Below are 19,893 nucleotides of genomic sequence, written 5' to 3' on the forward strand. Positions count from 1 at the left end.
ATATTAACTGGCAATGACAACTGGAACGGAATAATGGATTACGAGATTGGTTACGATTCTATAATAAGACGGAGCGGATTATTATTAGTGTAATTATATTATTGTGTATTAGTAATATGTTGATTATTGTTATTGCTTTATTGTAAATTGTCTTTTATATGTTGTACACCGCCGCGAGTCGCCCTAGGGCTGAGAGCGGCGGTCAACAAATGCAGCAAATAAATAAATTGTGGGAGCTGAAGTCCAAAACAGCTGGAGGGCTGAAGTTTGCCCATGCTTGATTTATAGGTTTAATGCAGTTGACACCACTTAAATTGTCATGGCTCAATGCTATGGAATCCTGGCAGCTGCAGTTTGGTGAGGCACCATTGCTCTTTGGCAGAGAAAGCTAAATACCTTGTAAAACCACAACTCCCATGATGGCATAGCATTGAACCATGACAGTTAAGGTGATGTCAGACTGCATTAGTTCTGAGGTAAATGCACTCTTTGATTGGTTCAAAGATAAATCAAAAGATGGGTTTTGAAAAGTGAGGAAATGCAGTCTCTAGTCCAGACATACCTGCAATTTCACTTCAATCAGATCACTCATGCAGCCAATGCTAGTTTACAGATAGATTTATGATAATATAAATAGGGGAGAAGAAAAGAAGAAAGGTGCAGTGATTGGTAGAGGACAAGGTAGAAAAAGCATGGTGAGACAGCAGAGGGAGAAGGAAGGGAGAGAAGTGAGGTAGGTGTGTATGGAAGGGGCATAGTTCACCATTCCTGGTTCTGTGTGACTATATGTAACTTTCTCACTATCCTAATACACCAACTATATTTTCTGTTATTGGAAGGCATTTTCCTGTTAATTCCATGTGGACAGAAATATTCAATTATGTTATATCATTAACTAGCAAATCCAGCTGACAATCCAGAGCTCTTATGAGTAAACAGCAGGCTTTAACACCAGTTGCCTTGCATATGCACATACAAGTATCCAGATGTTCACTAATGCTATGCATTTCAGTTAAATGTGCAGTTTATTTTTGGTAAGACCACAGCAGTTGTTTTTAGAACAACATAATGATGCACGCTGAACTTATGGGAATGTTCTTTGTCTTTGTTCATCTTCGTATTGTCTACAGATTCTAAATTGGTCCTCATCAGGATGCCATCCCCAACATCTGTAACATCTGGTTTGAATTCTCTCCCATAACCTCAAAAGATCTGCATGTTCTGCAGCACTTGGTTTAGCGGTTTGGGGTTTTCATTTATTCATTTATTCATGAATACGTCCTCCCATCCTGCATGTTGCTAAGAGTTTGCCTTGGCATAAGTAGATCAAAGGAGGACATTTTGTACTTGGACCTAAAGGTGAAGGTTTGTGATGGTAATTAGCACCTGTGAAAATTCCAATTTAAATGAGGCTGAGTAAGGCTTTAATCCTGACTAGGCTTTATGGTGGTTGTTACTCTTCCCCAGATGGCCTCCTGCTAATGCAGTCCCAAATGCTGGCACCATCCCATCCTTTTTTGTGGTTCAGATAGTCTGAATCAATTCTACTTTGTGTCTTTATAATAACGGCTGCAACCTGGATAGGAATCAAACTACTTGGATTAAATCCAGTCCTGTTCTTCTGTTCAAGCAAGGGCTTTGTTTGTTTCTGGGTTGAATTTGATTTTGGTTCCAGCAGAGGTGGTTTCAGCAAACTCCTCTTTTTCACTGCAGCTCTCACATCTATCAAAATCTGCTTAACAGGGTTGGTTGTTTCTTTGGAAAAATAGAGATGTGGTACTTGAGGATAGAAGAGTAAGGTGGAATTTCAACAACTTCCAATTTTATAGATGCCTGCTGGATCTTACAACCTCATGTGAATGGAAGAACAACAGGACTGAATGCAACTCTAGTGAAAATAGATTCTTATGATGTGTGTGTATGTGGGGGGGGGGGGGGGGAGGGAGGAATATGAATTCAACATTCATATTGCCAGTCATGTGTATCTTTCTTGCTGACCAATAATCATTAGAGGTCTATCAATAATCCTGTGTGTACTTACTTAGTAGTAAGTCAGATCAGACAGATTTGTCATGATGTGATGGGAAGCCCCATTACATCATCGGAATTGGGTTGCTGTGAGTGCCGGGCTGTATGGCCATGCTCCAGAAGCATTCTCTCCTGATGTTTTGCCCACATCTATGGCAGGCATCCTCAGAGGTTGTGAGGCCTTTTGGATACTAGGCAAGTGAGCTTTATATATCTATGGAATGTTCAGGGCTGGATGCCTGCTATAGATGTGGGTGAAATGTCAGGAGAGAATGCTTCTGGAGCATGGTCATACAGCCTGGAAAACTCACAGCAACCTAGTGATTCTGGCCATGTAAGCCTTTGTCAACACACCATCGGAATTCTTTGTTTATAAGTCTTTATGTTAAACAACAGTAAACCATGTGTTTCTTGAAGGTTTCATGTAGGTCAGTGGTTCTCAACCTGTGGGTCCCCAGATGTTTTGGCATTCAACTCCCAGAAATCCTAAACGCTAGTAAATTGGCTGGGATTTCTGGGAGTTGTAGCCCAAAACACCTGGGGACCCACAGATTGAGAACCACTGATGTAGGTGCATTTTAAAATGTACATATACAATATTTTATTAATATATTTTTCTAAACTGTTAGAGTACCCTTTGTTATGTATAAGTAATTCAAGTCCCCAAAGCATTAGCCAGCATGTCCAATGATAAGGTATGATGGGAATCTTCAATCTGGAGGATTGAAGATTCCCCTGCCCTGCTTTTGAAACATAATGCATGCATTAAATTGCACTAAGAATAGACCCACATTAGTAGTTCATCATAGATTGCACTGTTTTTAAACAAAAATGAATATTGAAAGGCACATACCAACTGGTGTCCAATCCATCCTAAGTGTCCCTCATTCTCATCAATGCATAGAGTTAAGGCTGGGTGAGCCATGCAATTTGCACTACAATAGTTCTCATGATTTTTTTTCCTATAGGACAATTATTTTGTTTTTTTTATGGGACATCTTTGAGAAAAACAAATATAGGAAGTCCTCTAATTAACATATGATAAAGAGGAGAGAGGGGAGGGCAAGAATGCAGTTCAAAGTGCTGAAAAATGCAGTTCAAAGTGAAGCACAGCTTATTGTGAGATAGTTTTATTGATACTGCTCTACATGGGTCTCTAACAGGTTAGCTGAAGAAAAGAATGAAGCCTGGGAATAGTATGTGCTTCATTCACTGTGCATCAATAAAGTACATGGCCTCTGCTGAAAGCAGGATAGAACACTACTGTTCATGCTTCTCATAATCCCTGCACCCAGTGAACCATATAATACATTGTTTGGGCCCCATTATCTAATGGGGAACATCGTATCGGTTGATCTTTTCCGTCTTCTTGTAGGGATGGATTCCAATATGAAATTCCAGAGTTTTACTATTAAGGCCGACCAAGGGCAAGATGGATGGATGGCATCCTTGAAGTGACTGGATTGACCTTGAAGGAGCTGGGGGTGGTGATGGCCGACAGGGAGCTCTGGCGTGGACTGGGCCATGAGGTCAAGAAGAGTCGGAAACAACTGACCGAATGAACAGCAAACTATTATGTCTGTATGCTACATTAAGAACAGCAATGTTTCACAGCAAAAAATACTGCACAACAAAAGTGCTGTGGAAATTCATAGCTATTTTTCTGCAACATTGCTGATTTTGTGTAAAATTTTGTGTAAAATTTTGTCATGCAATAATTCCTTTTTAAAAAAAAATCTCACAGAATACAGTTTGTAATTTCAACAGAAAGGTGTTGAGTCAAAATTGGTTCCAAATCACATCACCACCCGAAGAGGAGTCCAAAGTGTTCTTTTAAGAAGTCTTTAAAATACTTGATAGATCAATTCAAAAATTCTGTACTGTTTTGATTCCTTTAAACAGCACGCAGGCATGTTGACTCTATGTTCAAGCACATGGATTTATACATCGTAAGAGAGAGAGAGAGACTTTAAAATATAATATAGATATATAAGATGTGTGAATTAGCGGAAATGGACTAACTCACAATGTTCATTAAGGAGATATTGGTAATCAATATCAAGAAAACCTGGAACTTATTTATTACCTTCCTTCCACAAAGATTGAGTCAAACCTCTATTATGGGTTTGTTGAATTAAAGAGTGTCATCTAATGGGGATTAAATGTATTAATAGTTTTTCTTCTTTTATTGGAGTAAAAAAATGAGAAAATAAAACTACCAGACAGAGAGTGTAAAGCCCTTGGATTAGGCAATGTAGATACTAGTACTCTGCTCTGCACCTCAACCACTTTCCTGGCCTTATGACATGTTGTTTGCACTATCCCTCGCCCAGCCCTTTTATAGTTTATCACATCTATTTTAGTACTCCTGTCATTAGTATTGTTGAACCTCACCTGATGGAGCTCTGATGTAATTGGTTTTATATATTTATTTTAGTGTGTTTTATCAGGTTTTTGTATTTTATGTTTTTATATTTTTTGCTATTTTATTTACTAAGTTACAGTTGTTTGTTCTATACTGTTTAATGTGCCTTGTCTTGATGTAAATTGTTTGTATGGTTTTCCTTTTGCATTGAATGTTTGCCGTATTCATTGGAAACTGCCCTGAGTGTCTTTAGGGAGATAGGGCGGCCTATAAATATTATTATTATTATTATTATTATTATTATTATTATTATTACTACTATTATATTTGGTGTAGTTAATGTTGTGCATGTGTGTGGGGTGGGGACTTCTAGGGATGTAATAGTATGTTATTTATATTAAGAAAATGTATCTTTACTGTTCTTGTATTTTGTTTTATGGTTTATGTTCTTGCTTTTTTGTCTCTTTGTAGGTTTGGTGTTAAGCTTTTCTGAATAAAAATGATCAAAAATATATAATATTGATTTTTCTTTGTGTGGAGATGTTTTTCTTTGACATGCCATACGCCTTAGGAAGTACAAATGCTTGGTTTGGGGCTTTCCGCTTCTGTAGGCTTGCCATTAGAACGTCATGCTTTGTAGTTATTTCTGCCTTGTGGCCAACACACATTTGAGAACTATGAGTGTTTTGGGTTGTAGATTAATCTGCTTCTGTTTCTGCACAGCTCTGATACATTAGTTCCTTCTGCAGGTCCTCTGCTGCATTTCTAGTTTCAAAGACCAAGGGTGCCATAGCCTGGCACTAGGCATTGTCTGCTGAACATGAATGAAGGCTCCATGTATGAGGTAGATAAACCTGACCAAAATCTCTAAACAACCATCCAAAACAGATGTGCAGTGCTTGTTACTGCATACCCAACTCTTTTTACAAATTCAAAAGAAAGAAGTAGCAATTTGAAATTTCAGCCTATTAAGCTGGCTATTGAGCATGTATGCAAATAAAATTTTAAACAAATAGTTTACTTACATCCTTATAGGATTTCTTTTCCTCCACTAGTGGGTGCCAGTGTGCAATCGGTTTGCGTGGGTAAGCCAGCATTTCATTCCAGTGGTCTCGCCCTAGCCCTTCAGCACTGTTTGCTACACGACAAACTCCAATGATTTCATTATGGCCAACTCTGAAAGCAATAATAACATGTGGTATAAGTTTAAGAGACATTTGTAGCTCCTTTGCAACCTGAACCATTTAATTTCTTCCTCCTTTTTCTTTCACTTCTTCTTCCATCCCTCTTGCAGTTGTTTCAGTTTGATAGGATTCTAATTAATCCCCCGCTGTTCCATCTTTTCAGCTGATTTTTAAAATGTCCCATTTTTATGCTCCTCCCACCTTTCCTCTTCATCCTCAATTTACTTCTATTGGTACAAACAGAGTTCAAAGTACAAAAGTAGTTTGCACTCAACAATGAAGCAAACTGCTGTAGCCTCTCTTAATCTATGGGTTCTTCTCCATTCATAACTTTTGCCATCTTGACCACACACTGATGTTGTGTGGTTGTATGTGTCATGGTTTTCCTCTATGAGATATTGGAGGTACACTCTTGCTTAAGCTGCATCTAGCTGTTAAACATATTCCACATTGCTTCTGGTTTTGGAACACTGACTCTTCCTCGATCTGTCTCTCTGGGCTCTTAATGACTTGTGATGCCTAAGCAGCTGTCATAGCCATGCATTTTCTCACCCTGATTTATTTTTAGTCATTTGCAATATACAATAGGTTCCCTGTGCACAGTCAGAACAACCAATCATTGTCTCCTTTTACAGATGTTCTGTATCTGTAACATCTGCATAACAGGCTCTCTGGGGGTAAACTATTCTATCATTGCATATCCTTTGTGGTGATGCTGAGGGGCACCTGTTGATTTTCTGCCTGTTACTGAGGACCAGTGAACACATTCCAAGGGAGATAATAGCAGCCATTAACTTATCCTTTCTTTTCATAGCTCCTTTAACTAAACATTTAGTTTAAAATGCTGGATGTGACATCAATATCTGATCCCCAGATGTTTTCCTGTGTCTTACGATCTGCAAATAATAGCCAATGAAATGGAGTAACTTGGCAGGGAAATTCTGAGCATGACTAGATATGATGATAGACCAGTACCCTCTTTTGCTATCTTTCAGCTGAGAGAGATTTTTTTTTTATTTCACCAGGTCTTGGAATACTGATTGCTCAAAAGGAATGTCCCTTGGATGATGTGCTGGATTTTTCTATTTGCTGTTTTATTTTTAATGTTTTCAAACCACAAGAAAATAGATTCCACCTAAATAACATATGTTTGATAATTGAATGTGCTGCTTTAGAGGTTTTTTTAAACAGAGGCTGGAAGGCCATTTGTCAGGAGTGATTTAATTGTGTAGTCCTGCACGTCAGGAAGTTAAGCTGGATTACCCTTGTGATCTCTTCCAACTCTAGGATTGTAAGATAATAATAATAATAATAATAATAATAATAATAATAATAATATTTAACATCACAGACTGACTAGCAATTGTTAACAAGGAAAATGCATGATTTGGGTCAAAGAGAGCTAGATGTAACCTGTGTTCTTGGTCCATGCTGTTAAAAGCACAGTTCCTCTGCTGAGAATATAGACATTAGAACTTCGCAGAACTCACCAATTGCATGTTTTTTTGGCATTTAATTGAACTGTAGCATATACAATGCTATATTCAGGGCACTGAAATCCGAGTTTTTAAAAAGTAGGCAACCTGATTTTTCTTGCCTGGCTGATAAACAGATTGGAATGAGGTTACCTTTTGGATGACTCACTTTTCTGAATTGTAAATAATTAAATGAACTGAAATTGATAGAGAAATGTGTGCCTTAGGGTAAAATATACTAAAATGAATATTTTACGATAAAATGCATATAAAATATGTAAGTGAATAAGCAATTAAATGCAAAATAGAGCATGTAGGTGCTAAACATTTATAGCTGGCATTGTCGATCATATCCTACGTACAAATTTCTATGGGTTTGTGCACAGCTTAAAGCTCAGGTAGTATCAATTCAGAGAATCTGGCTATGCTTCTGTTCCAAATGCAATAGGAATTCAGAAAACAACTCAAAGCCCAGCTTAGTGTATCTAGTGACATGATGTGTCTTAAACAGAAGCTAGTCATGTAATCAAATGAGTCACACCATGGTATTTAACAGGGACATTGGGAAAATGGCCCCAATGTGATTTAGGTTTTGCAGGGACATCCACTTACCGGTCATAATCCATAACAGAGATAAGCAGACTGACTTGGTCCATGTTCTCTGGAGGGATATCAAAGATTATTGCCTCATTATAGGTGGGATTAAGTGTGTTTCGCTTTATGGTAGTTTTCTTCTTTTTCAGCCTCCTCCCATCACAGAGTAAAGACACTTTGACATAAGGATCTGAAAGCAGCAGAAAAGGAAAATGACAGTGCCGAGAAAACACTTTCTTTTCTCTAAGTGTTTACAGGAGAGTCAGCCATCACATGGAATACTGAAGCTGTGGATGGAGCAAGCAGGATCTGGGTGGCAAGGCGCACATTTTATTTGCTCTAGTCTGCTTACAGCCAACATGTGTGTACTTAGTGGTCCCACCTACAACTTATAACTCTCACAATCTCCCAGACAGTTTGCAAATTTATTCCAAAAATAACTTTTCTAAGCTCTGCTACACTTCTAGAACTTGTAAGCATTCGTACTAGAACCCTGAAAAACAAAGTTTCTGATGGTGTGGACATAGGCTCCAGGAATTCAGTCTGTGTCAGGAAAACAGGAGAGTTGATCAAACTACTCCATAACAGTTTCTATTCCTTGCTCTTTATTGTTATTATTGCCATCAAGTCAGGTTTCATTCATGGCAGGCCAAAGAAAGAGCGACCTCCAGGAGGCCCTCTTATTAAGAGCTCTACTCAGGTCTTCCAAACTCAGGGTTGTGCCTTCCTTGATTGAGTCAATGCATCTGCAACGGGATTTCCTCTTTTCCAACTAGCTTCTGCTTTATGGAGCATTATTGTCTTTTCCAGTGAGTCTTTTATCATCTCAAAATGTGTTCAAAGTACATTTTAGTTTAGTTTAGTCATTTTGGCTTCCAGTGAAAGCTCTGGCTTGATTTAATCTATGGACCATGTATCTGGCAGCCTGTGATATCTTTTTGGCAGTCCATGATAGCTGCAGAATTCTCCTCCAGAACCAAAGGAATTGATTTTCTCCCTGTCAGTTTTCCTCTCTGAATAATAAACCTATATAGTAATCCCAAGCTCATTTTCTGAGTGACATGACCATGCAGTTCAACCAGCAGCATTGACAAGAAGGTATTCGTAATCTACGGATTGAAGACATATAGTTCCCTCTCTACAACCATAATAGAATCATAGAGTTGGAAGAGACCTCGTGAGCCATCCAGTCCAACCGCCTGCCAAGAAGAAGGAAAATCGCATTCCAAGTGTCCTGTGGGGAATAACTATCAAGTGAAAGCTGCTTGTTGTAGGGAGTGAAAAAATGGTGGTGAGGAATGAACCGAGTATCCTGGAAGAGAGATGGAAGCCTGGCTGAAATTCTGCACATCAGTGCACCACACTACAACATTTTGTGGTAGCTCCCACTGTAACATTCCAATAGTAAATGTTTTCTCAGATATTCTACACTTATAATTGTTTTTCCGAATTGTAGTCACACTCTATTCAGTTACACTGTAGAACAGAAACATCTGGATTAGTTTAAAGACCATTTGGCTGGGTGAAGGTGAATCAGCTACTCATCAGTCCAGAGACCTTTTCTTGGAAGAGGAGAGTAATAACTTTCTGCCTTCCCAGCAAATTGCTTCTTCTCCTGTAGAGGCTTCTATAACTGTTTCTGTACTTGTTGATTTTGTTCATTGTTTCATTAGCATTTCTCTAATGGGATGCAGATGTCCTTCATTTATAAACCTATCCTCCAGCACTGTTTGTACATATACATTGCACAACATTTTCCTTTCCCATTCTATATGCCTGTGAACTAGTTTCAAAAAAAGCAAGTACCATACTTTTAAAAACAAATCTGCTTCTTTTTTAGTCAAGTAAAAAAGATCGAAGGAAAAAATAGGACAGCAATGCCTTCCTAGTTGCCCCAGAGACTGACTTTAGCAAATTGCTCCTGAGTTTCCAGCCTAGCATGAATGATGTGTAGGCTGCCGGAGAAAATCGCTGTGTATTTTGAAGTTCCAGTAACTAAACAGTGCATCACCTCAGAGCTACTGAGCTGTTTTCCTTCTGAACCATCAATTCTCAGTGGTTCAGACTGCATCATGTATTAGTTGCGCAGAAAGGCTTGTCTGCTCAAACAGCTTCACAGCTATTGGTGCTGTGGATTAAAATGTTTGTCAGAAAAATGCTGACACTGACATGTAGAAGCTCGGGTCATTAAATGGAGCTCTTCTGACAGAAAGTCAAATATTATTTGCTCAAGAGTCCCCAAAGAGGAGGCAAATCTATAAGGTTTAAAACTTTCAGCTTGGTAAGTATGTTGCATAGGGTTAAAAACACAATCATGTGGACTCTTTATATCTAAGGGAGCTATTCAATGATTCTTAGGATCCTTGGGGTTATGGGCCTATAAAAAGATTGTTATCTGAAATTGGAGGAGGAGAAGGTCTGCCATGGGAGGCTTCCTTGTTCAGGGACCTGGAAGATGGGCTTATGGCCTTAGAATAAGGTAAAGGAAGGCTAGCCTATGTGTACATGCAGCTCCTAAGAACCACTATTGCCACTGAAGTTGGTTTGAGTTGGACTGATTTATGACATGAAAAGCATCTGAAGCATGACAGTACCACCTGTAAATGGGGAATTTGTCTGCCTTTTTTCACTAACATCCACAACATCCTGCAAAACCTCTAAAAATAGCAAAAACTGGAGAAAAAATGATGCCCTGTTGTTTCTGGTGCCCTACCAATGCAATGGCATGGCCTGTAGAGGATATGCAGAGCATACATCATCCCTGTGCTCTTATCCACTCTGTCGCAGATGCTTACCAGCAAGCTTATGGAGACAGGTATGGCTAGAAAAGGAAGAACGTGTAAACACAAGGGAGCTACCATGTCTCAAAATATAGGCTACATCAATTCAAGGAATTGAATCCTTTCTGTTTATTCAATCAGAGTGGCAGAAGAATCCCAAGCCAGTACTGCCATCAGATCACCAAAGGCAGAGAAATGGGAAAAGTGGTGATTTCTGGGAAGCCTAAGATGTCTAGGTGTCTGTAGTTTCTTCTCTGGCCTCAAATCCACTTTGAGGTAGTGCCCAAGATCTTCTGCCAAGAATTGCAATCTAAAATTTAACTGCAATGTTATGTGAAATGGGCTTCTTTGGCTTCTTCTGGCATAATGTCTTCCCATAGTGAATAATATCAGTGGAATGAATGTCATAACACACTGGTCATGGAAATGATGAGATCTAAACTGAAAACCATTGGATTTTTTTTTTAGGAAAGGTTTATCAACAAGAATTTATCCTTTATTTTTAAAAGTTGTATACTATGTAATTTTAGTTTCAATATAAACATGTGTTGTCGAAGGCTTTCATGGCTGGAATCACTAGGTTGCTGTGAGTTTTCTAGGCTGTATGGCCATGTTCCAGAAGCATTCTCTCCTGACTTTTCATCCATATCTATGGCAGGCATCCTCAGAGGTTGTGAAGTCTGTTGGAAACTAGGCAAATGGGGTTTATATAGTTGTGGAATGTCAAGGGTAGGAGAAAGAACTCTTGTCTGTTTGAGGCCTTGCAGCTTCAAAGCCTGGCTGCTTCCTGCCTGGAGGAATCTAAAATTCTAAAATCAAGACAGTAGATAAAGAACAAAAGGGGGATACCACACAGGAAAGAATTAGGGCCAATTAACACCTCCCAACAAAGGATTCCCTCAGGCAGGAAGCAGCCAGGCTTTGAAGCTGCAAGACCACTAAAGGCTAATCAAGGTGGCCAATTGCAACACTCACACTTGCTTCAAACAGACAAAAGGTCTTTCTCCCATTCTGGACATTCCACAGATATATAAACCTCACTTGCCTAGTTTCCAAAAGACTTCACAACCTCTGAGGGTGCCTGCAATAGATGTCGGTGAAATGTCAGGAGAGAATGCTTCTGGAGCATGGCCATACAGCCCGGAAAACTCACAGAAACCCATTCAGAAAATGATTGTTTTGGAACCAGAATTTTGTTTACAGCTATCTCTGCTACTTCTGGAAGGTCATGTAATTTTGAAAAGGGCAAAATATATGTTTCCTGGTGCTCAACGATGACTTCTAATTATATTACATCCTGCTTATAATATAATTTATACAGAATGGCTGACTTCACATTGCTCTAGTGACAAAGTTTTGGACAGCCATGCCACCAGAGTTTCCAAAAGCAATCTTTTAATCTCCTACCAAAATGTATTGAATGGCAATAGGATTATGTATGGCACTATTTTCTATTTAGGAGTGAAAAATAAAATGGTTGTTCCACATACAGTTTTGTTTTAATCAATGACTTTAGTGGCAAAACTGACAAATAAAGATGAATGTGTGAGACCTTTTCACCAAGTATTAGGAACAACAACATTGACATAGAAGCTAAAACAATTAAATAACAACACTGCCTTATTCCAAGCAAACACCTACCTGAGTAGCCAGTTATATCCATTGCTTTTAGATTCCTGCATTTAATGACTGTTAAAGTGAGGCGACCTGCAGTTGGCAGATAACAAAGGGAAAACATGATCTCCCCCAGGTCCACACTTTCCTTAAATGAAAGAGAGAACAGTGTGCATTAGAAATAGGGAAAAAAGCAAACTTAGCGGACTGTTGTGCTACCTGTATTTTCTTAATATGTTTACCTCCCAGACCCGGCAAGGCAAGAATGGGCAAAATTTGCTCATCACTTACTGCAACTCTGAACTTGCTCTGGTTGAGTAATTAAATGGTCTATAATTATTGGGTCATATACAAAATTGATGAATAGTATATCATAGATAGTGGACACAACACAATTCCGTTAACTGTATTCAAAATATTCTGCCATTTGTAGGGTGAAGATCGTTTTCTTGGCAGCTCAAGATACTTTCTAACTAAGGCTTCTACTGTGCAGGTCATTCACAAAATTGTGTGAGATACATATAAGGCCATATTTAATTTGTAATTCTCCTGTGTTTACCACTCTTTCTTCCAATTTTTCCTTATCCCACACAAAAAGTAGAATGCTTTTGCAATACCATCAACAATTTTCATATTTTTAAAGATTTATTGTGGATTTCAGATATTGCATGTCCATTCAAATAGAAAACATTTGTAATCAGTGAACATATTCCTGGGAAGGAAATCCATTGGAGCATTGCAGCACATGAAAATACTTGGGAGGTACCCTGGACTGTGCTCTGGCCCACAAGAAGCACTGTTTGAATATCAAGCAAAAAGGGGGCCCTAGAAACAATATCATAATAAAGCTGATTGACACAACCTGGGGATCACAAACAGACACAGTGAAGACATCTGCCCTTGCGTTTTGCTACTCTGAGTGGTATGCCCATTGTGGAACACATCTCACCACATTAAAACAGTGGATGTGGCTCTTAATGAGACATGCCACATTATCACAGGATATCTACACCCCACACTACTGGAGAAATTATACTGTTTAGCTGGTATTGCACCACCTGACATCCACCAGGAAGTAGCAACCAATAATGAAAAGGCCAGCCCATCCCCTGTTTGGATATCAGCAGTGGCGGCTCAACCCATTATGCAAAGTAAGCATTTGCAGTATAGTTGATTTTGCCCAGGGACACTCTTGAGGTGCTCTTGGGGAAAAATAGACCTTGACATATGCGAGTTGTAGTTACTGGGATGTATAGTTCACCTACAATCAAAGAGCATTCTGAACTCCACCAATGATGGAATTGAACCAAATATGGAACACAGAACTCCCACAATGAACAGAAAATATATATCAGTGATTGGTGGGGTGGGGATGCCAAAATACTGTTTGTTTACCATTAAAAATTACCTAGGGCCGCCTCTGGATATCAGCCAGCATGCCAACACTTTAAATCAAGAAATAGTTTTCTAAGATCTACAGAGATACTCGCAGGAACACCTCAGCAAGCGAGAGTCCAAAAGTGGCAGGCTAAAACCCGGAACCGCAAGCCATGGCTAATACCAAATGAGGGACTCCCTCTTGGGCACACAGAAGACTGGGTGACTTGAAAGGCATTGAACAGACTGCACTCTGGCACCACGAGATGCAGAGCCAATCTTAAGAAATGGGGCCACAAAGTAGTGTCCACAACATGTGAGTGTGGAGAAGAGCAAACCACAGACCACTTACTACAATGTTGTCTGAGCCCTGCCACATGCACAATGGAGGACCTTCTTATAGCAACACTAGAGGTATTCCAAGTGGCTGGCTACATTTAGTATAATACCAAGTTTTTAAACTGTGTTTGTGTTCTTAAATACATTACAACTGTACCCTCGGTTCACTTCTGATATGATAAATAAATAAGTGAACATATTTTAAATGAGTAAAGACACTATTAAGTGTTATATTTGTACAGAAATTAAAACTCCCCGGGTTTTATCACTCTCTCACCAGAGTGATAAAAGCACCAGATCCCACCTGATCTTGGAAGCGAAGTAGAGTCAGCCTTGGTTAATAACCTGGATAAGAGACTGCCAGTGAATACCATGTGCTATAGGCTATATTTCAGAGTAAGAAATTGGCAAAACTTACCTTTGGGTTTTCTTTGCTGTAGAAAACCAAATGAAGTTAATGTGGTTGTCATAAATTGACAAGAAACTTTAGGGAACATACACATGCACAGTCACTGAAACAAGAAACTCCAGTTGGAACCCAGTGCAAATCACAATTTCTTATTGAGTTTTGGGTACAACTATATCAAATGATGAACACTTTAGCAGGTTTGGATGAGAATGAGGATGTAGGCGGAGGGATGAACTTTCAACTGAACCAACATCCTAATGCAAATTTGAAATAGCATGTCATCTTCTTTTGTTTTCCTGTTTCCTTCTTGCAGAATAGGTATAAGAAGTACATAATTACAGAGTAGAGAACAGGTTATTTTGTAATCAGCAGTGGCTAATTTGAGTTTTGAAATAATTTCCCTTGCCCACTATGGCCTCACCTATCTATTAACCTGTCGAGTCTCTACCTGGTAAATGTGCTCTAACAATAACCTTTGCAGTGTTTTGGCTTTCTCCACCTCATCATTGTTCCTTTTCATCCTCCAGCTATGGAACAGTGTTGAACATCAGTTTCATGTGATATAAGGCTTAAAATAATCAGAATTAATTGGGGCTCTTCAACATGTCAGCATGGGTTGGCACTGAACCATGGTAACATTTAACCTTTGTTCTCTGGGGAATCTTTCTGCAGATTACTGACAAGGTCAGAATTGCCAAGTGTTGCAGTGACCTAATTTAACAAACTATCAATGAGATGACAGGCAGGGCATACAAGTTGGGTTTTGTTGTGACTTCCTGCAGAATTCACCAACATTACATCTTAATATTTGGCTGTGTTTTATGAGGGAAGTTATTTGATACAAGAACATCTGGACAGGATAGTTGTATTTCAGAATCCATTTTGAAAACGGGAAGAAATGTATTGTCGAAGGCATTCATGACTAGAATCACTGGGTTGTTGTAGATTTTTTTGGGATATATGGCCATGCTCCAGAAGCATTCTCTCCTGACATTTTGCCCACATCTGTTGCAGGCATCCTCAGAGGTTGTGAAGTCTGTGGGAGACTAGGAAAATTGGGTTTATATATCTGTGGAAGGTCCAGGGTGGGAGAAAGAACTCTTGCCTTTTGGAGCTTGGTGTGAATGTTTTAACTGGCCACCTTGATTACCATTTGATGGCCTGACAGTTTTTAAGTGTGGCTTGTTACCACCTGGGAAAATCCTTTGTTAAGAGGTGATTGTTTCTTGTCTGGAGTTCCCCTGTGTTTGAGGTTTGTTCTTTATGTACAATTATAATTTTAGAGTTTTTTAATACTGGTAGCCAGATTTTGTTCATTTTCACAGGGGAACTCCAGACAAGAAGCAATCAGGAACACCAGATCACTCGAGACACTTTATACGCATCATATTAATGTCACAACTATTCCAGATTATTTTCCAGTTTAGCAGAGAGATAAGAATGTAATGCACAAAGGTTCATTGCACAAAAGCTCGCAATGGCCTTTAGTTTCCAGTTATTTCATAAGGCAAATCTTCAACCTTTCTGTGAGTCCTGTATGCTTCCCCTCATTGATCATATTAACAAGTGACACATGCAATGCAACAGAGGAGCTAAAGTGTATTTACCTTTGACATATGGCAGAGCACTTGTGAACTAATGATGCTGATTTTCAAGATGAAAAGTGCCAGGTCTCAAATCTGTCTGAGCTGTTTTGACACCTGAAACTCTTCTAAAAGATACCTATTTGAGAACATTCAAGATAAAAAATGCAAAAAATGCAGAAAATTTTCAGTGGCACTGATTTTATAGTTTTCCTGGGTTGAATCCTAATGCTTAGACCCACCTATCTGATCACTGCTTGAAATAAAGTTCCAATTGCACAAAGTGACACAGTGTCTGACACAGAAGTGCTCAAATATATTATTTCTCCCAGGATTGCTGCTCAGTGCAGTGGTCATTAAACTGAACCAATCTTCATTTCTAACAAAGGCTTCAATTAGTCAGTGGGTACCTCTGGTTTGTATGTCTATCTCTGTGGGGATATGAATGTGTATGTAAATGAGTGTGTTTCTTCACACTATTGCTTACTTACAATATGATTACATGAAGCCTAAATTCTGGTTACACTACACAGGAGAGGTAAAAAAAGAAGTCTTTCTCAAAAAACTTAAACCATAATTAAATATACTTTGGAATGTGAGAGAAAGCCCCCAGTGGTGCAGTGGGTTAAACCCCTGTGCCGGCAGGACTGAAGACCGACAGGTCGCAGGTTCAAATCTGGGGAGAGCGCGAATGAGTTGCCTCTATCAGCTCCAGCTCCTCATGTGGAGACATGAGAGAAGCCTCCCACAAGGATGATAAAACATTAAAACATCCGTGCATTCCCTGGGCAATGTCCTTGCAGACGGCCAATTCTCTCACACCAGAAGCGACTTGCAGTTTCGCAAGTTGCTCCTGACATGACCCCCCCCCCCAAAAAAAAGTGTGAGAGAAAATAGAGGTGGGGTACAGAGGCAGCAGCCACTGACCTGAACCCTGATCTCAAATTTTCAGAAATGATTATTACTGATCATATCACAGAGCACACCACAATTCAGTTAAAATTAATCTTTACGTAGTATGATAACTATTTTGCACTAAAATAAAAGCATAGATAACAAACAGCTGTGTGTTATATATAGTTGCAGCCCACTTAAAATGGAAGGGAAAAGGAAGAGGGGCCAACCAAGGGTAAGATGGATGAATGGTATCCTTGAAGTGACTGGCTTGACTCTGAAGGAGCTGGAGGAGGTGATGGCCGACAGGGAACTCTGGCATGGGCTGGTCCATGAGGTCATGAAGAGTCGGAAGCAACTGAACGAATAAACAACAAGAAGGGCAGAATGTGACTGTGTGAAGGGTCTTGGGATGAAGGAAATGACGTATTACAAGAGCATAATTGTGGTCACTAGATGAAACATGATGCCCATGAATGTAGCAGCAACAGAAGGTGCTGTAACAGAACTTTTTGAGCTCCTGTACTTTCCAAATGGGAAAAGGAGCAACAGGCTACATGATGTTGCCACAATCACCAGATGTCTGATGAGCAACTGGGGTGATTCAGAGCAGTAGCAGCTCATGGCTCAGTGGAGATATTGAATATATTTCAAGTTTTGGATGAACTTTAAAGAACCATCCAAAGTCCTGGACCCTACCCTCAAACAGCATCAGTATATTGGACAGCTCCTTTAAAATTGTTTCATCACCCTATTGATATGAAAGCCAACAGCTCTTACTGATTCAGGGACCATGGATGCTTTGAACAAAGGTTAACTGTTGTGCTGCTTCAGGAAAAGGATGCAATGGTGTTTTCCCTCAACTGATTTACAAAAATCAATAAAATCTTAGTTCAATACTTGTATCAGGACAGAAGTCTAGCTTTGAGGGCAAAGGATGGATGAAACAGCACAGACCATACACATTTCTGTCTCTGCTGTACTTTTTAGGATCTGATGTCTGAGACATCCCCTTCAGTCTACATGAAGGTAGGGCTGGCTCCAATTTTCACACAGGAGACTGAAGTAACTCTCGCTTTACTGATTGAAAATCTTCTCCTTTACATATGCCTCTTTCATATGCATTAACAACCTTCAAATATTTGTAGTGCAGAGAGACAATGGCAATCTAAACCTCATATGGGAAACACAAGTGTTACATGTGTGAAAATATTTGGGTCTACACATAGAATTCTGGGGGCTGAAGATTTGATTGTAGGTAATGATCTATTTCCTTCTCTAGTTAGGACATTGCCAGTCTTGACTACCTTGTGCCAAATGGTAGTACTTGTGGCAGAAAATGGATTGTCCATAGCCAACCCAGATGGTTCTGAGTTAGGAAAACTGATGACATCAACTGATGCTCAGAATATACTTCTGGGTAGAGCCATTAACTGCACACTTCCATCAAATCTTGATGAGAAATTCTTGAACTTAATTGGGATGAGCATATTAAAGGTTCTGTCTAAAAGACAGCATTCCACAATCTGGTGGTGATATATGCCAAAGTAGTTCTTTCTCATCTGTGATGCAATCAGACTGCATTATTAATTCCAGTCATTTCCAAATAACACTTTGGAAGTGCTCCCATTTTGGCACAATCATAATTTGACTAGCACTTGTCCTTGCTTCTTCTTTCTTTCATTACATGCTTCTCTTTCTCCAGAATTAAAACTAACAGACTAGACTAATTAAATTAAATTATGTATTTAGTATATTGAACAATTATGAGGCTTCATAACCAAGATTTAAATGCACAAATTATGAAGGGATTAACTAGCTGTTTGTGAACAAGTTTTCTCACAATTTTCTCAAAACCCATGAATCTCTATTGACAGTCCTGTCTTTGAAACACAATATTGTTTCTTGATCTTTGAGGTCTTTTAGCTTCTTTCATGGAAGAAAAAAGAAGACAATATTTTCCAAGAGAACAAACCAGAACTATTCTAAGGAAGGTTGTGTTGCGCTGAGTCAATTTGTTGCGCAGTAGCAATGTCCAACATGCCCAGAAACCCAATGCCAAAGACACAGACCAGTCAGAAGAAATAAAATAGTAGAACTTTACTCTTGGTTGCAGAGTTGAAAATAAACAGCTTTGCACACTTACATTGTCTCTGAAAGTAATACTGAATAAATCTTCTGTGTTACAAATTATAGAGCATAACAAAAGTACATGGTTACTTCACCACAACATAAACTTCTTGCATCTGCTCTCCAGCAAGCCAAACACCCAACTGCTGCCTAACTACTTGCAACAACTTCAAACTATAACATTCAAGAGGCGTGGCCCAGCCATGCTGAGCTGGGCTAGTTAACTGCAGCTGCAGTTAACCATCAATACTTTGCAAGGATTTCTGCAAGGCTTTCTTTAACACACACACACTGGACTTAAAGCAATATACCGTAATAGGTTGCACCCTAAGTTCACTCTTCCTACTCATCTTAGTTACATGGCTAGTTACTTCCAGTAATCTAAAACATGATAGAACAATTATTTTGTAGTAGTTTCATAGATTGTCGTAGCCTCCTCACTAAACAGGACAAGATTCATGTAACTTCCAAATCCTTTTCACAATTTACAAACACAAAAACAGAACATTCCATCTGGAAGACTCTAAACTCTGCTTAGCCATAATATTGGCAATACTCATTAATAATTCAGATGTGTGAAAACCAAAATTAAATGTCTAGATGTGGAAATACACTTAGTTCAGCTATCATAATGTCCACAATAAGGACCTCTTCGCGCGGCCCTTGGGGCCATGCCATTTTACCAGGAGCTGCCAGCAAAAGGGAAGGCATGTGGGGTGCCTCGTGGAGCCTCTCACACCTTCCCTCCTTCCCCCATCAAATGGTGGGGTTGGGACAGGGTGCATTGGCACCCTGTCTCTGTCCCCTTCAGATGGGAGAAAGGGCCTTTTCCCCATCATATGGGGGAAAGGGGAGGAAAGTGTGAGTAGCTCCATTGTAGCTGCCCGAAAAATACTTTCCTCTCTATTGTAGAGGAGGAGGAATCTTGCTATACTTCCCCTCCACTTTGGGAGGAATGTGTGTGGGGCCTGCTGAGCATTGTCTGATCTGATGATGCTGGGCAGGCCCCATCAACAACTGCAAAAAAAAAAAAAAAAAAAAAAAAAACAGGGCTGAAAACCCCCTTGTGAAGAGGTCCTAAGATAAATATTATTTCACATGTCCTTTTCAAGGTTTTCCTA

The 19,893-nt window shown here is 39.4% G+C and overlaps 1 protein-coding gene across 3 annotated transcripts in view; it reads right to left on the minus strand.

Moving 5' to 3' along the window:
* The window catches only part of SYT6 (synaptotagmin 6), a 183,453-nt gene that overhangs the window by 12,741 nt on the left and 150,819 nt on the right, over positions 1-19,893 (minus strand). For all 3 annotated transcript variants that reach the window (XM_060772584.2, XM_060772586.2, XM_060772585.2), the window contains exons 4-6: positions 12,068-12,188; positions 7,665-7,836; positions 5,419-5,569 (exon numbers count right to left, since the gene is read on the minus strand). In XM_060772584.2, the coding sequence (XP_060628567.2) occupies positions 5,419-5,569; positions 7,665-7,836; positions 12,068-12,188 (444 nt within the window). The remainder of the gene's footprint in view (positions 1-5,418; positions 5,570-7,664; positions 7,837-12,067; positions 12,189-19,893) is intronic.

Source organism: Anolis sagrei, chromosome 4 (genome assembly GCF_037176765.1).
Source record: "Anolis sagrei isolate rAnoSag1 chromosome 4, rAnoSag1.mat, whole genome shotgun sequence".
Taxonomy (NCBI): Eukaryota; Metazoa; Chordata; class Lepidosauria; order Squamata; family Dactyloidae; genus Anolis; species Anolis sagrei.